General features: G+C 35.4%; 3 protein-coding genes, 1 long non-coding RNA gene and 1 pseudogene across 5 annotated transcripts; 2 read left to right on the forward strand and 3 right to left on the reverse strand.

Moving 5' to 3' along the window:
* Window positions 1-297: 297 nt before the first annotated feature.
* On the forward strand, window positions 298-5,731 carry LOC108820119 (phospholipase SGR2-like). Its single transcript, XM_056992577.1, has 22 exons — window positions 298-581; window positions 662-868; window positions 951-1,051; window positions 1,157-1,339; window positions 1,467-1,622; window positions 1,720-1,791; window positions 1,869-2,021; window positions 2,170-2,220; window positions 2,328-2,498; window positions 2,595-2,744; window positions 2,905-2,970; window positions 3,061-3,564; window positions 3,751-3,811; window positions 3,914-4,017; window positions 4,107-4,179; window positions 4,285-4,387; window positions 4,489-4,582; window positions 4,646-4,708; window positions 4,824-4,872; window positions 4,962-5,065; window positions 5,158-5,204; window positions 5,288-5,731. The coding sequence occupies exons 2-22, from the start codon at window positions 664-666 to the stop codon at window positions 5,529-5,531; spliced, it is 2,754 nt and encodes a 917-aa protein (XP_056848557.1). The 5' UTR covers window positions 298-581; window positions 662-663; the 3' UTR covers window positions 5,532-5,731.
* A 560-nt stretch (window positions 5,732-6,291) lies between these two features.
* Window positions 6,292-7,558, reverse strand: LOC130498871 (F-box/LRR-repeat/kelch-repeat protein At1g09650-like; annotated as a pseudogene).
* A 426-nt stretch (window positions 7,559-7,984) lies between these two features.
* On the reverse strand, window positions 7,985-10,524 carry LOC108818981 (carbon catabolite repressor protein 4 homolog 4-like). Its single transcript, XM_018591957.2, has 10 exons — window positions 10,370-10,524; window positions 10,053-10,168; window positions 9,886-9,926; window positions 9,755-9,804; window positions 9,561-9,630; window positions 9,239-9,363; window positions 9,013-9,143; window positions 8,783-8,927; window positions 8,559-8,706; window positions 7,985-8,474 (listed from the first exon to the last, which is right to left on the reverse strand). The coding sequence occupies exons 1-10, from the start codon at window positions 10,423-10,425 to the stop codon at window positions 8,166-8,168; spliced, it is 1,191 nt and encodes a 396-aa protein (XP_018447459.2). The 5' UTR covers window positions 10,426-10,524; the 3' UTR covers window positions 7,985-8,165.
* Window positions 10,525-12,367: 1,843 nt separating this feature from the next.
* LOC108819092 (alkylated DNA repair protein ALKBH8 homolog) lies at window positions 12,368-14,636 on the reverse strand. 2 transcript variants are annotated; one of them, XM_018592082.2, is made up of 6 exons: window positions 14,095-14,636; window positions 13,601-13,696; window positions 13,273-13,488; window positions 12,915-13,196; window positions 12,732-12,797; window positions 12,368-12,630 (listed from the first exon to the last, which is right to left on the reverse strand). In XM_018592082.2, the coding sequence occupies exons 1-6, from the start codon at window positions 14,413-14,415 to the stop codon at window positions 12,568-12,570; spliced, it is 1,044 nt and encodes a 347-aa protein (XP_018447584.1). In that variant the 5' UTR covers window positions 14,416-14,636; the 3' UTR covers window positions 12,368-12,567. The 2 variants fall into 2 exon arrangements, with proteins under 2 accessions (XP_018447584.1, XP_018447583.1); XM_018592081.2 differs by having other exon boundaries at window positions 13,601-13,702; window positions 14,095-14,635.
* A 5,074-nt stretch (window positions 14,637-19,710) lies between these two features.
* On the forward strand, window positions 19,711-21,281 carry LOC108821677 (uncharacterized). Its single transcript, XR_001944620.2, has 3 exons — window positions 19,711-20,423; window positions 20,517-20,611; window positions 20,682-21,281. It is a non-coding gene; the product is annotated as an uncharacterized LOC108821677 (long non-coding RNA).
* The last annotated feature ends 20 nt before the right edge of the window (window positions 21,282-21,301 follow it).

Here is a 21,301-nt window from a genome sequence, read left to right on the forward strand (position 1 = left end):
CGGGTCGGTTCCGATTCAAATATTTTCGGGTCGGTTTTGGGTCGGGTCTTCGGATCCAGGTTAAAATATCCAGGCCTACGAGACCATTCTTACTTTTTATACTTTTTCTTTATTGTCGACCGATTATGCAATCCGCATTTTCTTTAGCAATGGTGAGCCACTATGTGTTTTTCTGTATATATGTCGTCTCCTTACCCGTTTACTACTTGATGATAAGCCACTTTTGTTTAACAATATGTAGGAGCCTTCAAATCGAAATTGGTAAAGATCAAATTAGTGTAACCTGAAAGAAAAAAAAAACCCAAAATTGAAATGGGTTCGGCAAAGGAATGATGACGTGTCATCCACGTGGCAGTTGTTGGGTCTTTCTTCTTTGCAAAACCAAACCTTCAATTCCATTTCCCAGCTGTCACTCCTTTTATTAGTTTCTTTTTTCTTCTTCTCAAACGACCTTTTTCGTTTTATGTTGTTCTTCTTCTCCGGTCTAAATCTTCCTTCTCTTGCCAGTTCTTATCGTGATTCTTCAAACGTAATCGAACATTAGTTTCGTTCGGTACGATTGGATTCTAGAATTTCTTGCTGTAGGGTTTTATTAAATTTTCATTTATAATTCGAAATCAGTCGGACTTCCTTGTTGATATCTTTTAGGTTTTTTTTGTAGAGATGGAAGATACAGTTACTCCTCCTCCTGCAGTTATTAATACATCCTCTCCGGATTTGTTGAAGAACACTCCTTCCAACATCGCCAGGTTAGAAGACGTAATCGAGCAATGCCGTGGCCGACAAAAGTATCTCGCTCAGACCTCAAGTCCGTCTGATGGCAGTGATGTTCGTTGGTACTTCTGTAAAGTTCCTTTGGCTGAAAACGGTCAGTCTTTATTTGCCTTCTTGTTTTAGCTTCTGTAAGGTTCCTTTGTTTTAATCTTTTTTTTTTTTTTTAAATTCTGCAGAGTTAGCTGCTTCAGTACCTGGCACTGATGTAGTAGGAAAGAGTGAGTATTTCCGTTTTGGTATGAGGGATTCTCTTGCCATTGAGGCTTCTTTCCTCCAGGTTCTTCTCTTTGACTACTGTCTCTTTGGTTCAAGATTTGAATGAAACTTTGATATGTAACAAAAATTTTTTGTTTCTCTTCTCCTGGGAAAATATGTGCTATAGAGAGAAGATGAGTTGTTGTCACTCTGGTGGAGAGAGTATGCAGAATGTAGCCAAGGCCCTATACCACAAGTTAGTCCTAAAACAATACCGAATAAGCAGTCAGTTGAAGCTTCTGTGTCCTCTAGTCTGTATGCAGTTGAAGAGGAGAGAGTTGGTGTACCTGTTAAGGGTGGGCTATATGAGGTAAAACCTTTTGAGGTTTAAAGTGAACTATCTTAGAATTTTCCTGTAAAGTTAACATTGTTGAACCATTAGAATTTTCCTATATGAGGTAAGACCGTTGAAGGTTTCAGTCCATTGAATGCTGCAGGTGGACTTGGTTAGGAGACATTGTTTTCCCGTGTACTGGAATGGAGATAACCGGCGTGTGCTTAGAGGCCATTGGTTTGCTCGTAAAGGTGGCCTAGACTGGCTTCCCATTCCAGAAACTGTTGCTGAACAGTTGGAGGCTTCATATCGTAACAAGGTATATATCTTTCTGTGCAATACATTTCGATTTTTTGACCTAGAGACAGATATAACAATTGACTAATCTAGTTTTTTTTTTTTGTTTTTGCACGCAGGTTTGGCACAGAAGAAGGTTTCAACCATCTGGGCTATTTGCAGCTCGTGTCGATTTGCAGGGTTCCAGTCTGGTATGTATGAGAGAGTTCATGGGTATAAAAATAGTAATTTTATTTTCAGTTGATATGATCCCAAGTTGTTAATGTAGGGACTTCATGCCCTCTTTACCGGGGAGGATAGTACTTGGGAAGCTTGGCTTAATGTTGATCCCTCTGGGTTCTCTGGCTTTGTTGGCTATACTGGGAATGGAATTAAGTTGAGACGCGGTTATGCTGGCTCCTACTCTCCTAAACCTACACAGGTTCTTACAAATATTCTGGAACTTATTCTCACATTTCTTTTCTAAGCTCTCACTAGAAATTGTGAAAGTTCACTGACTAAGCTTTCTTTTTGTGTTTGCTGATTAAGAGTTCCTGTAACTGAATCATATTTATTTTGCTTCTCTTCAGGAAGAACTACGCCAACAAAAGGAGGAAGAAATGGATGACTATTGTTCACAAGTATGTCTTAGTATACTCATTTCCAATGAATTGCATATCTGGTCTCTGTTGTCAAAGATATTTTCAGAATATCTCAAAATTTTCATGCGGTGTGCTATTATTTTCAGGTCCCTGTTAGACATCTTGTATTCATGGTTCATGGTATTGGCCAAAAAGGTGAAAAGTCTAATCTTGTTGACGACGTTGGAAACTTCCGTCAAATAACAGCAGGTTTAGGGGAACGTCATCTAACCTCTCATCAGCTCGGCACTCAAAGACTCCTTTTCATCCCATGCCAGGTACCTCTATATGTATAATATCCTTTTTTCTGGTTTATCTTTGTATAATATGATTTTAAACTTCATATATTCTTTCTTTGTCTATTGTTTTTGTAGTGGAGGAAGGGTTTAAAGCTAAGTGGTGAAGCTGCTGTTGATAAATGTACTTTAGACGGTGTACGGGGTTTGCGAGAGATGCTGAGTGCAACTGTTCATGATGTGTTATACTACATGAGCCCCATCTATTGTCAGGCTATAATTGATTCGGTATTTCAGCTTCGAAAATTTTGTTGCCCTCTTTGTCTAAGAGTGCCAAATTAAATCTAGTTTGTGATTTGCTTTTAGGATTTTTTGAACAGCCTAATAGCTTATTAGACATTGTTATCTTCTCCATCATTTTAATCTGTGCTTGCTTTACATCCTTCAGGTCTCAAACCAGCTCAATAAACTGTATCTGAAATTTATAAAGAGAAACCCGGACTATGATGGAAAGGTGCGTACCTGGTTAAGTCTATTGTATTGCATCAATCTGTGACTAGTGTAAGCTAAAATTTATGTTCTGTTCATGGACATTTTTACACAGATTTCCATTTATGGACATTCTCTGGGGAGTGTTCTCTCCTATGACATCTTATGTCATCAGCACAATTTGTCATCCCCATTTCCAATGGATGCAGTGTATAAGAAATTCTTTCCAGATGAAGAATCTCCTCCAAGTCAAGCTAGCGCTGATGAACATTGTAGTTCGCATCAATCATCAGAAAATGAGCCAGAGAAATCTAACCAGTTGAATAACGCCGATGAAATCACAGGTCAAGATAATGACATGATGGATAAAAAATCAACGTTGTTGGAGCATCAAGATGCCATTCAAGAAAGCCCTTCGTCGGTCTCTGATTCTGTAGTGGACACCGTGGGGTTGGAGGATGACCATGATGATGATTCTAGTGGTGCTATTTCCTCACAGTATGGACCAGAAGGAGCTGACTGTAGAACGCGTGATTCTTCTTCTTCCCCAGGAAAATCATGGGAGGAAAAATGTGAAAATTCCAATACCGACGAGATGATCAAGTTATTACAGGAAGAGGTACATATTAGCACTTCTAAGTTCCAAATTTTCAGTCCTTTGATGAAATTTTGTAGTTTAGGTTCACTGCATCTCAAACTTACTTAGCTTTGTGTCCTGTGGAAGTTTTTCTCCAGTTTGTTTGCTGATTGACCAAAACAGAAAGATAGTTATTTTTTCACTAAAAGTGGAATTTTTTAATCCCAGGTTAATTCATTGAGGTCAAAAGTAGCGCAACTGCAATCAGAAAATGCCAGAATAACCGATGGTATTATTTCTGTGCCTCCGACTTCTTTCCCGTATTTGGAGTCATGTTTGTAACTTCTTGCATGTACATGGTAGTGATGATATGAAATGGTGTTATCAACAGAAAAGAACAAGACATGTATGATATCTGAGAAGGCGCCAACTAAAGATGCCACTGCACCTTCTAGCTTTACTCCTTATATCAAGTACCAAAAGCTCGAGTTCAAGGTTTTGAGATCATATAATTAATTTGTCTCCAACTCTATCTCATTCAAAAAGTGCCACCCTAACTTTTAACTGTATATCCTGCTGCTCAGGTTGACACTTTCTTTGCAGTTGGGTCTCCTCTTGGAGTCTTCCTCGCCCTTCGAAACATACGTCTAGGGATAGGTAATACTTGTCCAGTAGGGTGTTTTCTTATATGTTCTTTTCTCTGCTATCGAATTATAAAGTCTATTTATATAATAATGTAAAAGCTGTTTTAACATATCTTAGGTAAGGGAAAAGATTACTGGGAAGAGGAGAGTGTTATCGAAGAGATGCCAGCTTGCCGTCGAATGTTCAATATTTTTCACCCCTATGATCCTGTTGCATATAGGTTAGTCTTCATAGGAATAAAAAAAAAAAATTCTATCTAGTTTGTGATCTCTCTCTCTGTTGAGTTATTTTAACAGTGTTATTGTGTTTTAACGCGTGCAGAGTGGAGCCACTTGTCTGCAAAGAGTACCTTCCCAAACGACCTGTTATTGTTCCTTACCACAGAGGTGGCAAGCGGCTGCATATTGGGTTACAGGTAACTGAAATATTATGATTTGGTGTTGCTTTTTGCTGCTTGTTCTAATTTGTTGTTCTATAGGATTTCAAAGAGGATTTTAGGGCGCGTTCAGAGAGAGCAATGAATCATTTTTATTCCCTAAGGGTGTGTGTTCCCCGGACTTGTAATTAGTTTCGTTTATTTTGATCTTGTTCTTTGAGTCGTTATCTTTTGCGATTCAACATACAAACGACAAGGCTCATCTTTAATTCTCATGCAGACAAGAGTTCTTACGATTTGCCAATCCAAAAGCTCGGATGAACTAGAAGGTAAAAGTTCGATTTTCTCTGCAGGCTTTATTTCACTCCCATTTGATGGCTCCATATACTATGCAAGCTTTCTAATGCTCCTTGAACAGAGACGGAAGAAACCGATGACGACGAGGATGGAAGGTCATATGGCTCCTTAATGATGGAAAGGTTGACTGGAACTCGAGATGGTCGAATAGATCACATGCTACAGGTAAGAAATCATGACGCATCTTCACCTAATTAATAGCCCTTTTATAGTCTGATTGCATATAATATTAGTCTTGACTGTTTTGGGTGATACAGGAAAAAACTTTTAAGCATCCGTATCTACAAGCCATAGGAGCTCACACGTAAGTGAAACTTATCATTGATAAACCCATTACATGTACGTTTAGAGGCAAGAACTCAAACAACTGTAATATATATTGTGCAGAAACTATTGGAGAGATAATGATACTGCTCTGTTCATAATCAAACACTTATATCGCGAGTTACCAGATGAACCAAACTCACCCATGGAATCCACAGAAGGAGATGACAGTCCAAAAGTCTCAAGTAGACCTCATAGCTGGATAGACAGAGGAGAGTCTGACGAAGAGCTTCCTTTAACATTCTCCAATAAAGAACTCGCTAGAAGCTTCTCTGCAGAAGCCAAGAGATATCTGAAGAAGCCTTAAAACACTTTGACCATAGGTTTAAATACTGAAGTCCAGCAAAAATGCTACCTGATTTTGTTTTTGTTTACTGTGTGCATAAGTAACATGTGGTGCAGGAAATGTGAAAAAAGAAAGAAAAGAATGTATCAAAGCTCTATTGGTTTGTCTCATTGTAACTATAATTTTAACAGATAATAAAAGAGAGCTTCCTTTTGTGGGCATATTGTTTTTACTGTTAGCTGTGTTCTATTCTTTCAGGTCTGGAGTTGGAAGATGTTGAGCAGACAGACATTGGCTTAAAATCGAGTTAGACTCTAAAGCTGCTCCAGGTTCAGGCCACACAATAGCAGAGAGCGAGTACGAGCCTACATTACAGGCGCTAGGTTGCCGGTTCAGGTACCAACTCCTATTTCCTCAACCATTGAACATACAGTTCCAAGTAAGGGAGCACCGAATCAAAATCTAGTTCAGTCGTCCTGAAGACAAGACCAAAAGCGGGTCCTTGACTGGAACCAGCTTTGCTTAGAGGGGAACGCGTCCAGATCGTAAAAAAAATTCAGACTTTTGAGATAGGTATTGGCTCAGCCGAGAGATGTTTTGAGATTGCTTGGGGTTGAACTTTGAAGTAAAAGAAGGTCGAGATTTGATAGAGAAAGGCTATGAACTTTTCTGGGTTGTTGCCGGAAGCTTTTACTATGAACTGTTCGGTAAAACGCACATCAAACATGTAACTATCTTCACTAAATTAAGGAGAATGCCTATGTTGATACACACAATTGAATGGCGATTGTGAACCACACTAACATATATACAACGCATGAGACTGTCTACTGGATAACTAAGAAGTAAGTTGGGTCTCATGAGAAGAAGGGTTTCTAAAATCAAATAGAGATTAAACTCTGGAAATAACAAACAAGAAATCCCATGGAGGATTCAGCTGTGAAAGTAAAATCGTCTAGGTCGGTTTCGGGGTCATGTATCAACAGATATTGACTTTTTACACGGTCATAAAACAGCAAATTCTTCTTCACCATCCTCACCTCCTTCACCTTCTTCTTCTTCTTCTTCTTCCTCTTATTCTTCATCCCATCCAAAACTGCTAGTGGATGGAAGGCGCATAGTGTTGGACAATCATATAAAACTGTAGTCATAACCAGATCGATGGAGAAAATTTTGTCCCATGTCTTGTTGCCTGAATTGAAGGACCATATCACTCGGTCGGAATACTGCATCTGCGATACGCACAAACGGTTGTCGAGGTTGCACAAGACGATCGCGTAAGGATTATCATGTGAATTGGCGGGAAAGGGAGCTTTAGAGATGATTTGAAAAGCCTCGGTGTGAAGATCGAAAGACAAAATCTTAGTGTCCACGCAAGCTATGAACCAATGAAGCGAACCATGTACAAACACGGGATCGGCGGCCCCAACGACCCGATAAGGAGCAGAGGGAGTCACGTACCTCCAAGCATTGGAGATAAAGTCGAAAACTTCGCATGTAGTAGTAGCGTTGTCAAGGCCTATCTCTAAAGAGTTGTATAGCCAAACAGGCTTGTAAGTAGTAGTGCCTATTATGTCTTTACCGAATCCAAGCTTAAAGATTCCGTGCTGAGTCTCAAAGTAACTCTCTCCTTGGCTGATCACCAGTTGTTGAAATTGGCAGAGAGGAAGAGGACGATACCATCTAGTGGCCGGGTTGACAACAAAACCGGATTCGGAACCGAAGGGATGGTAGAGACAAACAAGACCGTCGCAGCTATTATTGGACACTAAGTACTCTGTTGTGTTCCCCTCCTTATCCCAAGGAGTAGGGATTTTGACCGATGAGGATGAACCCAATACCAGTGTTCTTAGAGACTCGTCAGCACTTGCGGACGCCATGAGAACATCTGGATCTCCTCCTCCTGACTGCTTCGACTGCCTTTCTTGGAAGCTTCGTGATTCCATAGTTGATTTCCATTGCTTCGATACAGACTTGAATCTCAGCAGAGATTTCACCGGAAGTCTCTCCAAGATGAGCTCTACCACGTCGTGGGGCAGCCATTCCATCATCATCAACCTACCGTTTTTTTTCAGACACCATAAGAAGATACAGATACAGAGGCGAGAGGCCCTACTTAATTTTATAAACGAGATTTGACATATTAAAAGAAGAAAAAAAAAGGAAAACATCTGAGGGATAAGGAAAAGGATCATTCTCCTACCGACACTTTCCTTTTCATAAAAAAATTCAATTACTCGACTTCTTATGACTCCGGGTGATCTGGTACACAAGAAACTGGCTGATTTCTGGAATTTCTCGTAAAGCGTGATCGAATGTGAATGTTAGAGTAGGTCACCGGGGGAAAAACGGTCGAGATTTGATGGAGAAAGGCTATGAACTTTCTCAGGGTTGTTGCCGGAAGCTTTGACTATGAACACTCCCGTGAAACACACCTCAAAAAAACATGTTCATTTTGAGTTGCAATAGGTAAAAAGGTAAAACGAAGGGAAAGTTTATGCTGAATGATAACTCTACAGAATCCAAATGTTCTTTCAAAATCCAATTAAAACCTATGAAAGAAACAAAAATAATGCAAGTCCTTCAACACTTGGTATTGTGTATGTTTCACTGCTACAAAAACATTAATTAAACAAATGCAAACAAAATTTTCTTCTATTCCCGACTGATCTCAAACTCAGCTCCTATTGGTAAATGATCACTTGGGTGATGATCATTAGGTAAGAAACCAACAACGTCTGGAGATTCTGGTTCAGGTAGTTGGAGGATACTCACAGGTTTGATGAAGTCTGAAGGAGATAAGAAGATGTAGTCAAGTGTGTTTGTGAAGCCTGGAGTGCAGTTTGTGAACTTAGGCTCTCCTCTTGTCATTTCATAGACACTACACATAGGTAGTGGAGCTTCTTCTTCTTCCTCTATGGTCTCTGACGGTTTCGTATAACCCGATACTAGGTAACTATACACCTGAAAAAACAACAAACAAGTCGATTATTTAAAGGAAATATAATGGAACAAGTGAGGAACTAAAGGTAAGGGATTGAACTAAACCATATCCCCAGGAATCGAATTGAAGTCACCAGCTAGTAACAAGGAAGGTGTGCACCCGAATTCATCTGATATTAGCGTCTTGAACTGAGCTAATCGTGAGAGTAGATACTTGGCTTGTGCAAGCTTCACATCAGCCAACTCCGGGTCCCTAGAAAGAAAGCAAACCATGATAATGAGACATGCTTTAATTAATAGTAGGTGGGTAACAAGAGTTGTTTTTTTACCAGTAAAGATGTGTGTTGGCCACGATGACCATGTGATGAAACGGCTTGTTGATCCTAAAAGCAGCCATTATTCCAACACAGTCGCGTTTTAGTCTCACTTGTGGATCATTAAGGTCACGGCTGTCTTTTCCAGAATCTTTTTTGTCTGAAGGAAACATGAGTAGATAAAAAGTTGGTAAATGATTTTGAGATATAAAATGAAAGACCACAAAGAAGTTGAAAAAATCTACCTTTAGCTTTCTCAACACCTTTTGCTTCGTTGGAGGTCTCAATCTTCTGTTCGTTGCAGGAAGCACTATCTGCTTTTACTGAGTCCAAAAGATCATTGTATTCGATCCGTTCTTTGGTGACTAACTTTGCACTAAATCCAAAGAAGAGTCTCGTTTCAATCAGATTAAGGGTTTTTCTGCATTATTTAAGTTCTTTGGTCACGCGCCTAGTGTTATTAATTCATACCAGCTAGGCTTGTAGAAGATTGCACAACCATCACGCTTTCTCTGTCCGGTTCTCTGAATATAAATTCCAGAGTAGCCCAGAGACTCTATGTTTTTTCTGTAAAAGCTATCGTACTCATCTACTTCCTGAGAGAAACATGTAACTAACTTAAGGAGAATGCCTATATACACACAATTGAAAGGCGATGTGAACCACACTAACATCTATACAACGCATGAGACTGTCTACTGGATAAATAAGAAGTAAGCTGGGTCTGATGAGAAGAAGGGTTTCTAAATTTCAACAACCAAACACAAAAAGAAGAAAGCTCACAAGAACAAACCTGCAAACAAAAGAAGTCAGCCTGGAGGGTTTTCAGAACGCTAAGAATGGCATGTGAACGAGCTTTCCATCTGCGGCACAAAAAAAAGGAAATGTAGTTGCAAGGCAGATATGTTTCTAGGTAAAGTCTCAATAGGATCCATTATAGTTTTAGTACTTTGGCTTTAAGAAGTGAGAAATGTAGAGAGTATTTACTTGAGGCAGGCAGGTGGAGAGTGTGGGAAAAATGAGCTTTTCACATAAACCTAAGATAGAAGAGAAAGTTAAGAAACTACCTTTATCTATAAATTTAAGTCTTAAAACACAATCCAAGGTTATTTGATTACCTGAGCTAGTATGTTATAGGAAACCAGACGGAGATTGATGCCTGCAAACAATAAAACTCTCATCACCACCTCAAAATTTACATAACTTAGTTTTTTTTTTTACCATCTTTTATTTCAACATAGACATTTTAGAAACAACCACAAGCTTTGTAAGTAGACAGACATACCATCAGGTTTACTTATTGAATCAAGATCAGCTCCTTTAACAGATTCGAATTTTCGAACTTTAGGTTCCATTGCAGTACTCATTCTTTTTGAAAGAATCTTCCTGCAGGCTCGACAACTGTTCAATCAAAATCAAAAGGGTCAAATCTATGAACATTATTAATAAATTTAGGTTGAAATTAAATGGCTGAGTTAGTCAATCATTGCCAGATAAAATGAAAGATTCCAGAGGGTTAACTCCAGCTTCAACGATAAATTTTGTTCATTTTTTTTTCTCTCTCGATTAGGTCGCATTACTGAATTCGAAACTACAACACACCTGGCGAAAGAAGGAAGAATGGGACGAGGAAGATGAAGCAGAGTATTGTTAAACATCCGTTGAGCACTACTGACGACTAATTAAACCCTCTTTTGTTTTGGGCTAAGACTCGAGAGGGTTTCAAAATGAAATATACAGTCGGATGAAAAACTACGAAAACATTTTCGTTCCGCCCCCTTTACTTTTAAAAATTCAATCAATGAACTCAATGTTTTGAAAATTGAAATCCGACTACGTTATTAAACCAGACAACTTTCAAGATCACCAGATTATTATCAGATCGACTCCGGATGAACCATATATTAAAAATTAATTAATTTTATTTATAATATATTACGTGTAAAAATATAACAGATATTTTATGTTTTAAAAATATTTAGATAATACTTGACTTTAGCTTCAATATTTTTATATTCATTTGACATACAAAATAATAATAGATATAATTTAAACTATTTAACAATTTTTGTAACAAATTAAAAGTTATAAAATCTAATTAAAAATATCAAAATTTAAAATTCATAAATAATTAAATGTTTAGTGTGTTAATCTTTAAATCCAAATATACCAAAAAACATCATTGTAATAAATTATCGATAACAAAAATAAACTAACACCAAACTATACCAATTAGTTTTGCTTTTCTTTATTATCCTTCACTTCATTTTTTTTCAAATGGCATAATGAAATCTTAATCAAAATCTGAAAACCACAAATAAAATAGTATAATCGGTATTATATATTTTAAAAGTTCAAAAAGTTCAATCAAAATTTTAAAAGTTACCATAAAAATTTCAGTTCATTAAAAGCTTAAACCCTAATTAACTCTTAATTAAAAGTTCATTAACTCTTAATTAATTTTTTTGAATACAAAGCTAAAAAAAGATTTTAAAAGATAATTAAAAACTAAAAATAAGTAAAAATTATATATTGATTTAACCAATGATTCAACCACTCATCGGATTTTAGGGTTTAATGTAGGGCTGTTCAATATGGCAAAACCGAACCGAAATAGACAATATGGTTTGGATTTGGTATATACCATACAAACCGAATGGATGTAATTTTCTAAAAACCGTAGGATTTGGATATGGTTTGGTATATAACCGATAAAACCGAATAAACCGAATAAAACCGATCAAAAATAGAAACATGTAAATATGTATATATTTTATAACGACGTATGAAAATCATAAGTTAATTTGTTTGCTAATAACTATTACCATATTTTTTACAGTAATAAAGAAGTCATGATTTGTAAAACATTTGAAGTATAATTGAATAACAATTCATCGCAATCGATGCTTCTTATTTTTTAGTCTTCTTTTTGATCTTTTTGCTTTATTTTAGCATTGACTAAATTGAAATAAAGATTATAAATTTGATGGACAACAATTAGTAGAAATTCTTCACAACTTTTTTTAATCTATAAATGAACAGAGATTCGTGTTCAATCGAAGAAACATGAATTTGATGAACGCTAAATATGGAAGAGTAGAAAAATTTTCTTTAGTGTTTAGTGTTTCGTGTTTCTGTTTTGTTTTTAATTTACTTTTATTCAAAATTTTGAGCTTTGATTTTAATTCTAAATTTGATTATTTTATTAGATGGTATAAGCGTTTTTTATTTTTTGTTCTTTTATTTAAACATATAATATTTTTTAATAAATGACTATGTTGATAACATGACTCTAAAATTCATATAATATGATCACAAAATAAAGAATTATGTTTTTTAGTATAAAACCGAATAAACCGAAAACCGACAGTATATAAACCGAACCGAACCGATGTAAATATAGATTTAGAATGGTAGTTGTATTTTACTAACCGAAATACCAAAAAACCGAACCGATATCCGGATTGAACACCCTACTTTAATGGATGTTTTGTGGGTTTTATTAGGTTTTAATTTTTTTTTCCAAAATTTACCGGGTTTAATTTTAGATCACCAGATCAAATTACAAGCTTTTGTTTTTTTTCAATTTGATATTACAAATTACAAAACAACTGTTTGTATCATTTGATATCGTGCATACAATTCTCTTTAATTGGTAATATTGTTGCTGAATCATTAAAAAAATCTACATTTATAGAGTTGAGAGTGTGATATTCAACTTCTACATTTCAAAAATCTTTTTTTTTGTTTGTGCAACTACATTTCAAAAATCTCTTCACTTAATTTCTCCTTTGCCTCAGTTATGTTTGTTGTTGAGAGTCGCAATATTGTGGGAACTCACACCTGCAAGGATGATTTCTCACCTGCAGCCAAAAAAGTTTCGATCTTTCTTTTCAATATACTTTCTGTATGAATTGGTCACACCATCGTCTAGAAACTATTTAAAAGTTGTCGATAATATTACCTTGCGCAATGTGAAAGATACCCTTCTCGGACTTCTCCTGATCACTTTATCCTTCACCTTGTCAATCTATTAGAAGAACACATCAGTAGATAACTTGAACGGATTAGCAATTAGAAGAGTTGAGGTCAAAGTTATCCCAAAGGAGAGATCGAAGGTGATGTGGTGATTAAGAAGTATACAAACCTTGTGATGTGGAATGTAATGATTCCAAGCGTAGCGAGCTTCCCCAGATAATAAGAGCATAGACCGAGGAGGAAGATATAAAGCTTTCTTGATGCAAGTGGAGGTATCTGGTTTCTCTTCTTCGTCTGTGGTGGTTGAGGCTACTTTCCATGTGGAAGCAGAGTATCTTCTGAACTCCATAATGCAAGGACCAGCTAAAGAAAGGCTGAAAATGCAATCTTCGAATGCTGAATGTGTGTCAATGTGAGGTGATAAACCCACACCAGATGGGTACTCATTTACCTACAAGGTATTAGGTATGATTATTATTATTATTATTCACAAGAATTCTAAAAGCATTACAGTATTGACGATGTACCGTTAGTTGGTCTAGTTTCAAGCTTGCTGGGTCGTAGTCAAGGTTCGGGAACAATGAGATTCTTTCGAGTACAGGAGAAACAAACGGTGGAAGCTCTCCGAGATGGTTCTTTGTATCGACATTTCTTGTCCCGTAACAAAACTCATACCCATAGTGTTGAACACGCCGTTTGGCAAGACCGATCCAAGGCTGAGTATCAACAGCCGCAAGCAATTGCTGATAAGAGACAGAGAGAACAACAATAAGCAGCAACAAAAGAGGTTAGAGAAGAGATCATCATCAAGTGCCTAATAGAGACCTTAAAGCATATCACAGACAGATAGAGTACCTTTTCTTCTTCGGCATTGACAAAATCAGGTAAAAGGAAGAGCCCTGGGATATTCAAATCTGAACTAGACAATGACACTGGGACGCATTCATTCACCTGCGTCTTTAAGCAAGAACACAAGAGTGAGCTAGTGAATGCTCAATACAAACAGTATCACAAAACAAACACAAAGGTTCTGTCTTTAAAACGAACGTCAACATTTTTTTTTTGAATTAACCACGTGTCCGGGACCGAAATCAACCGATTGTTCTGTGGACCCCAGAAATACAATGTTAAATTATCTGGTGGCTAAAGGGGATCGAACTAGGGTTATCCCTCAGGTGCCACTAGCCCAAGGCCAACATCAACATTACATAACATAAAAGAACAAATCGGTGAAAGTGAAATTGAAAAGAATGCTCTAATTGCAACCCAATCACACACAAGACACAAAGGTTTTGTCTTTAAACGAACATGAACATTAAAGATCAAAACTTTGAAAGCACAAATGTAACCTGGGAAGGTAACTGAAGAAGAGAGTATCGAATATGCAGAGTCCGTCCACCGAGGTCCGGACATGGCCGACCGCTCAAGGCTTCTAGAGCGGATTTCGCCGAGAACGGATCAGCGAAAGAGACGATGACGCGAACGCCGCTCTCGTCCGCCGGGTAGACGCCGTTCACTTCGCCGAAAGCACAGAACGCCGCCGCGATCGCGTCGTGCGACAGCCCAACCGCCGGCCCGCAGTTCGCGGCGTACAGATTGGAGGAGTTGGGTTCTCCGGCGCCGGAGGAAGGTGATGATGGCGTCGGACGGACGAATCGCGGCTGAACCATTTTTTCAGACGTAAGTAAGAGACTTGAGAGGTTCCTACCCTTTCGTTCGCCGACCAACTTTGAGGTTTTCGTTTAACGGCGCCGTGACCTCGCCGTTGGTTTCGCAAAGGACGGCTGTATGATGGATGGTAGGCCCATTTCTCTCTCACCTTTGATAATGGGCTATATTCCTCTAATGACCTTTATTAAATGAGAATTTTACACCCAGGATCACGTTATCACTTATGAATATCAGCCTAAGTCACAAGCTTATACTACGACACTTTTTTCAACTTTTCGTTGAGTTTGCTAACTAAAACACAACCAGGTGGGTCCCTCTTATCTTTTCTTTTCTTACTCCCTCCGTTCCACTTTAAATGAAGTTTTAGGATTTTTATTTTGGTTCATAGTATATGATGTTCTCACTATTCTAGGTAAAATTAAATGTCATTCAAATTTTGTGACCAATTACAAAATCATGTACTATTTTGTTATTTGTTAGACTTGTTTTATTTAATGTGATTTTTATATAACCAAGATAAAGTGCATAAAATTTGTATTTTCTTAATAATTGTGTAAAAACTTTAAACATCACTTAAAATGGTACAGAAGAAGAAGGAGTATTTTATTAGATCTGACACAAACTCTACCACTCTACTTCTTCCTTATTTTTTCTTTATTGTTTCTTTCTTCATATAATCTTTTACTCTTTTCTCCAACCATATAACATCATAGCTTCTTTTTCTCTTTGACCAAAAAAAAAGCTTCTTTTTCTCATGTTCTGTAGATTTCTTCTTTCTACTAAAAAGCAAATTTTTATCTTCATTTCACAGGTCTTTTTCAAATATAATTTCAAATTTAATTAGCAATTGAACAGTTTGAATAAAAAGCAGTTTTTTCTTCTTCAACCCTTGATTTGCAGAAAAATAATTGATGAAAAAGATGAAATGGTGTCACCGTTTGCCACCGGCATGAATCGTCACAGATTTATTCTGGCAGCAACTATTATGTAAACCACTAGAAACTGAACAAAATGACTCATTTTTCCGTCGCAAGCTCTGCTATGTCGAGAACATCAATGGCCAATTTTTGATTTTTTACATGTTTATGCCTTAAGTTTTTATAATTTTGTTTATGATCTCAAAGTTTTTAATGATGCATGTGGAATGATGTATATGATCATGTGTACAACAAAACAAACATATCCATGTATACAACAAAATCATACACATCCATGTATACACCTGATCTCATGTACAACTACACATATGTCTCCCTTTCTTATAGTACACAAAGAAAAACAAGTATACATATCTCGTGTACAACTATAATATGTCACTCAATAGGATACAAATAAACATAGTACAATGAAGTGTAACTTATCTAAATTTGTTTTTTCTTTCAATAGAAAATGTACATATGTAAATGTGTACATGTGGATATCGTCAAAGTCATTTTAAAATATATATGTACATGTGGATATCGAATTTGCTATCAATACTGGTCAAAATCGAACACACAACATGTACACGTCAAATTTACATAAAAAAACACAACATGTACGTGTCAAAACATTCAACTAGTTTTGTGTACACATCACACATGTACACACATGTTAGTGTACACCCCAAAGCTTTCTATAACACCAAAATCTTAAATTTGAACTTGTTAATGTACACATGTGATATTTGGTCTGCCATAACTCTTCTCAATTATCACATTTTTCTCTTTCTAGATTTCTTACTCAACTCTTCTACATCAATATGTAGACTTGAAACTTCAAATACTGTCAAATTATAAAGTTAAGGGCTGAGCTGAAAACAACCAGAAGTTCAAGAATTGTTTGTGCAATTATAAGAGTCAGTTCTGTAAAATTAAAAAGTTTAGGGGTTAACTCAAGAGAACTTATATGCAAATCTAGAAGTTTTAAGGCAAAAGTGAAAACAATTGAAAATACAGGGACCAAAGGTGAAAATTAAAAAAAAAACTGATCTCAAGGTTCAAAAATGGCAACTCAGAATGACAACGGCTTTGATCTAAGGTACACCGCAGGTCATGACGCCTGCAGAGGAGCTGCTCACGGTAAGGGGGAGACTGAATCGGCGGCCACCGCAGCGAAATCCGAGCATCACGACCCTACTGTCACAGCGTGAGGAAGATGAGTTGCAGAGCATGTGTAGAGGAGGAAGCATCATGTTGATTTCGCGACGAAGAAGGAGATAAACTACAATGGCTTGGCAATCGAGTTTGGCTGAAGTTTTCCCATAAGTAAAGTCAAGAGGAGCATAATTTTCAGAACAAAATGTTGTGTTAAAGGTGGTGGTTGCAAAAAAAAGCAGAGAAAAAAACAAAAAGAGAAAATATCTAAAATAAAAATAGATTAAAAATGATTTAGTTAGAAATTTTCTCTAATTAGCTGTCTTTAGTTAAGAAAAATGTGTGGGTAGCAATATGTGACTTTTCATGATAGATAAAGTCAAAAGTGACCTACCAAATAAATTTCTCTTATTAAACCATCTCTCATGTAACTTTACAAGAAACTCATTGAGTGTTTTAAAGTAATCCAAGAGCGTACGACGCATCAAATTCACTTAATTCTCATTTTGACTGTAATCAATCATAATTTACTAAAATAAATTATTAGTAAAAATCTCACATTTAAAAACAATATTTTACTTATATTGTATATAACTTTTTAAAACAATTTTTAAATAATTGTACTAAAGTTTAATGTAAACATAATTTATATTTATTTGATGATAATAATAATATTCGTACAAAATATCAGTATTGTTTATATAATTTTATTAATACATAAATATCCAAAATGTAATTTATATACCTAAAATATTAATCATATTTAGTACTAAAAATACTAAATATTCTAAACATACTACTTATACACCGAATTATCCAAAACATCTAAATACTCTAATAATTTTTTATCTAAAGAATTTTAAATTGTCAAAATTATATTAAAAACCGAATTACCTCAATAGTTTTTATCCAAAAATTTTAAATTATCCGAATTATCCAATTTATATCTGAAAAACCCTTAAAATATGTTTTACCCCGAATTATCCAAAATTAACCAAGAACCAGAACCAAACCGTAACCAAATTGGAACAACAAATTTATTGGATATTAGTCGGTTCTTATAATTTTTACCCGAACCGACCCAAAACAAAAAGGACCAACCAGACCCGAACTGAATTAACCGAAAAAATCAGAAACCAAAAAAACGAATTAGAGCCGAACCAAAAACCGAACAACCAGAAATAATATTGGGTCCAACAAAATTATAATTATAAAAGTTAATCGTTTTAGACCTTTGTGTATGAATGACATGATTTAAATGAAAAAATCTACAATGTATAATGTATTATTATACCAATAAAAAGATAATTTGATGTTAAAATATGTTACACTTAATTTAAGAATTGTTTTATTCCGCGCAATGCATGGATCTTAACCTAATATAGATTAATAACCAAACAAAAAGGAGCAAAAGCTAAAACACAATTAAAAATATGTATCAACCTTCAGATAAACCTACATCATTATCTGACACAGCTGTCCTTAACAAAGAATGTTTCGAACAAGAAAAAATTACATTATAAGTCACTTTATGACTTATATATTTCACTCACGAGTTCTTTTCACTCTAAGGTAGTTTTGAGTTTTTTATTACAGAATAGAGCAGTTATTGTTCCTTAGACACTTTCTTCTAACTTATTCATCTTTTCTAACTAAAGTGTAATTTAAATACAACTAAATGGGCTCACTCATTATTCCATCTTCTTCTCTATTTTTTTGGAAACATGAAACAATGGTCTAACCATATAATAAAAAGAACAGTGGTGTGAAGAAGGCTTTGTCATCTCGATTCATCTTCAAACCATAATTGACGTGAAAGAACAGTCCGAGAGCTCCGTTGTCGGCTATCTCAAATTACAGCTCAATTAATTCGGTGTTAGAGTAAAGTTGTTTCCTCCTCTCTGTAGTCGCAGATCGAGAAGAGCATCATCGGATTTGGTCGCAGATGGAAGAGAAAGCTTCTCAGGAACAACAATGGTGAACTTTACATTATTTGCACATCTGGTCCTCCAATTTTTGTTTATTCTCCAATTTATCTCAAGCTTCCAATTTGTTCAAATTTATCCACAATTTGACCTGCATTTTTAATTGTGCAGTCCAAACCATAATTTTTTTTTTATTTTTACAACATTTGGTCCATGCCATTTTGTTTTGTTTTGTTTCTGCCATATATGTTTCTGATTTTCAAATAAATTCTTTTTATTTGGTCCATACTTCCAAAAACATCTTAAAATGAATAAATTAAGGTAATGAGATGATAAATATCTTAAATTCATTTCTTGTGTACGTTGTTTTTAATAATATTTGTATAAATATCATATGCACATGACATTAGCTACACAAAATTTATTTATCCACGTGTACAAAATAATTCATATGTACACTAGTGTACGCGGCGCATGTACACAATGTAAAAAAAAATATTAAAGCTATATATTGTATTTTTGTTATAAACCATAATCTTTAATGTGTATATGTACACTAACATATGTACACAAATTTACAACATGTTGGACATCTAACATGTATCACAAACATATGTGTACATGTAAATATCTAAAATTATAATATTTATATTGTACACGTTAGTCCAGTGATGTACATGTACACTATCATATTGTTGTACACATGTATACTATCATATTGTTGTCCACATGTACACTATCATATCATATTGTTGTACACATATATGCCACCAACCTTTAATATTGTAAATTTTAACTAACATATGTACACTAACATATGTACGCAACTTTACAACATGTTGGACATCTAACATGTATCACAAACATATGTGTACATGTAAATATCTGAAAATATAATATTTATATTGTACACTTTAGTCCAGTGATATACACATATACACTACCATATTGTTGTGCACATGTGCACTACCATATTGTTGTACACATATATTGGTTCATTTTGAATGTTATACGTGTATATGTCAAAAACGTACACAAAATAACATGTGTACATTAAATAAAGTGTACACCAACATCAGAGATGCACCTCACATTGTGTACACAGCCAAGTCGTATAGCAGTATATATGTGTACATGTAACTATATGTAGTTTGATATTTTTTTAATAAGTAACCACCAGTACTCTCTTTCTTATGTGTATAATTTATTCACATATATTGGTTCATTCTGAATGTACATGTTTATATGTCAAAAGCGTACACAAAATAACATGTGTACATTAAATAAGGTGTACACCAACATCAGAGATGCACCTTCACAGATCTTAAAAGATAGATCGAGTGATGGAGAAAAAGATTTCATAAAAAAAAATTGAGAAAAGAAATTTAAGAATCAGATTTGAATTTTTTCAAAAAAAATAGAGAATGAAAGAGGAAGAAGACGGAAGAGAAAAAGAGGGAAGAGAAAAAGAAAAAAAAGATAATGAGAGAGAAGACATGGGTCCACTACTAGTCATTTGATTTCAACTAATAAACGTAATGAGAACACAAGAAAGTTAAGAAAAAGTGTTTGAGGAGCATAAACTGCTCTATTCTGTAATAAAAAACTTGAAACTGTCATATGGTGTAATTGTTTCTTTCACTCTATGTCACTTCTTTCTACTAGAGCACTTTTTCTTAAAGAGCATTTGAGTCCTAACATTTTCAGTTCAATTATAACCACGGCATTGACTAACTGAACCTAGAAAGTTGCGGGCCTGTGTTCCCAGCCATTGATTTTTCTTATATTTCGACGGCTGAGATTGCACAAATATCTCTCTCTCTTCTGCAAAAGTAAAGTTTTCAATTATTGAATTAAAGTTCGATCCTTTCTTATCAAAGTTTCATTCTTTCTCTTCTTTGTGTTCATGGGAATTATAGAAACAAATGATTTCATATCTCTTAATACAAAAGTAAGTAAAAGTTTTGATTTCAAGGCTTGGTTTGACTCCCCACAATGAATTCAAAAGTAAGTAAAGTTTGAATCTTTAAGCTCTTTAATGGATGGTTTTGGTTGTAGAAACTCTTAACTAAAGCTTCTTCTTTTTTTTCTTATATGCAGAAATAAAATGGCAGCTGGGCTGATGAATCATTAGTAGCATAGATGAGAAATTTGAAGCTTGAGTATGAGAAGCTTGCTTCTGAAAAAATTGTGAGGTATTTGATCTCTTACAAGAGAACGTTTTTATTTGGATTCAATTCAAATGTGTCAAAATTGAATTCACAGATGAGTTAAAGAAGAAAGGTGATGAGATTTCTCAAGCTTGAAGAAGAAAGATTACGAGCTCATCTGTGAATGCCAGCCTCGTCAATCTCGTTTAATAAAACATTAGCGGTTTTTGGTGTGTTTGGTTTTATTGCAGTTGAATTTGGACTCAGAGAATGATGTATCATCTGCTATCGATTGAAGAAAGTCAGCAAAACATCTTGAAACGGGAGTCTCTGTGATTGATTCATGTGAAGAAAGTTTTTGATCAACAAGAATGCATAGAGGTTGCATAAACAATCTATAATTAAGAGGCTTTACTTGAAGGTCAGGCTTGTTAAGAGCCTCATGAACAATAGGCTTGTCACTATTTTTTTGGTTAATTATTGTGTGTCTACAATTGTGGGATTTGTTTTAGTTTGAGTTGGTATCCAGATTTCATAGAACTTTCATTAATACTAATATTCTAGGTGCTTTTTGTTGGAGATGCAAACATATGTGATAAATATATGTTCATGTGACTATTGTGTGGCAGATGTACATTGTGCATAATGAGAACTATTGCACCATAAGTTGATTATGAAACTAGAGGTGAATAACTGGCTACTGCTTTTCATTTTATATAGTCTCCAATGTACATT

Source organism: Raphanus sativus, chromosome 8 (assembly GCF_000801105.2).
Source record: "Raphanus sativus cultivar WK10039 chromosome 8, ASM80110v3, whole genome shotgun sequence".
Classification (NCBI taxonomy): Eukaryota; Viridiplantae; Streptophyta; class Magnoliopsida; order Brassicales; family Brassicaceae; genus Raphanus; species Raphanus sativus.

Excerpts from the sequence above, each read along its gene's own strand:
- LOC108818981 (XM_018591957.2), bottom strand. The coding sequence starts at position 10,425 with ATGTTTAACAATACTCTGCTTCATCTTCCTCGTCCCATTCTTCCTTCT. Across the intron at positions 9,631-9,754 it reads TCTCCACCTGCCTGCCTCAA|ATGGAAAGCTCGTTCACATG; the intron begins GTAAATACTCTC and ends TTTGTGCCGCAG. Across the intron at positions 9,144-9,238 it reads ATCTTCTACAAGCCTAGCTG|TGCAAAGTTAGTCACCAAAG; the intron begins GTATGAATTAAT and ends CTTTGGATTTAG.
- LOC108819092 (XM_018592081.2), bottom strand. The coding sequence starts at position 14,415 with ATGGTTCAGCCGCGATTCGTCCGTCCGACGCCATCATCACCTTCCTCC. Across the intron at positions 13,197-13,272 it reads TGAAACTAGACCAACTAACG|GTAAATGAGTACCCATCTGG; the intron begins GTACATCGTCAA and ends AATACCTTGTAG. Across the intron at positions 12,631-12,731 it reads TATCTTTCACATTGCGCAAG|GTGAGAAATCATCCTTGCAG; the intron begins GTAATATTATCG and ends TTTTGGCTGCAG.
- LOC108820119 (XM_056992577.1), top strand. The coding sequence starts at position 664 with ATGGAAGATACAGTTACTCCTCCTCCTGCAGTTATTAATACATCCTCT. Across the intron at positions 869-950 it reads AGTTCCTTTGGCTGAAAACG|AGTTAGCTGCTTCAGTACCT; the intron begins GTCAGTCTTTAT and ends TAAATTCTGCAG. Across the intron at positions 1,623-1,719 it reads AGGCTTCATATCGTAACAAG|GTTTGGCACAGAAGAAGGTT; the intron begins GTATATATCTTT and ends TTTTGCACGCAG.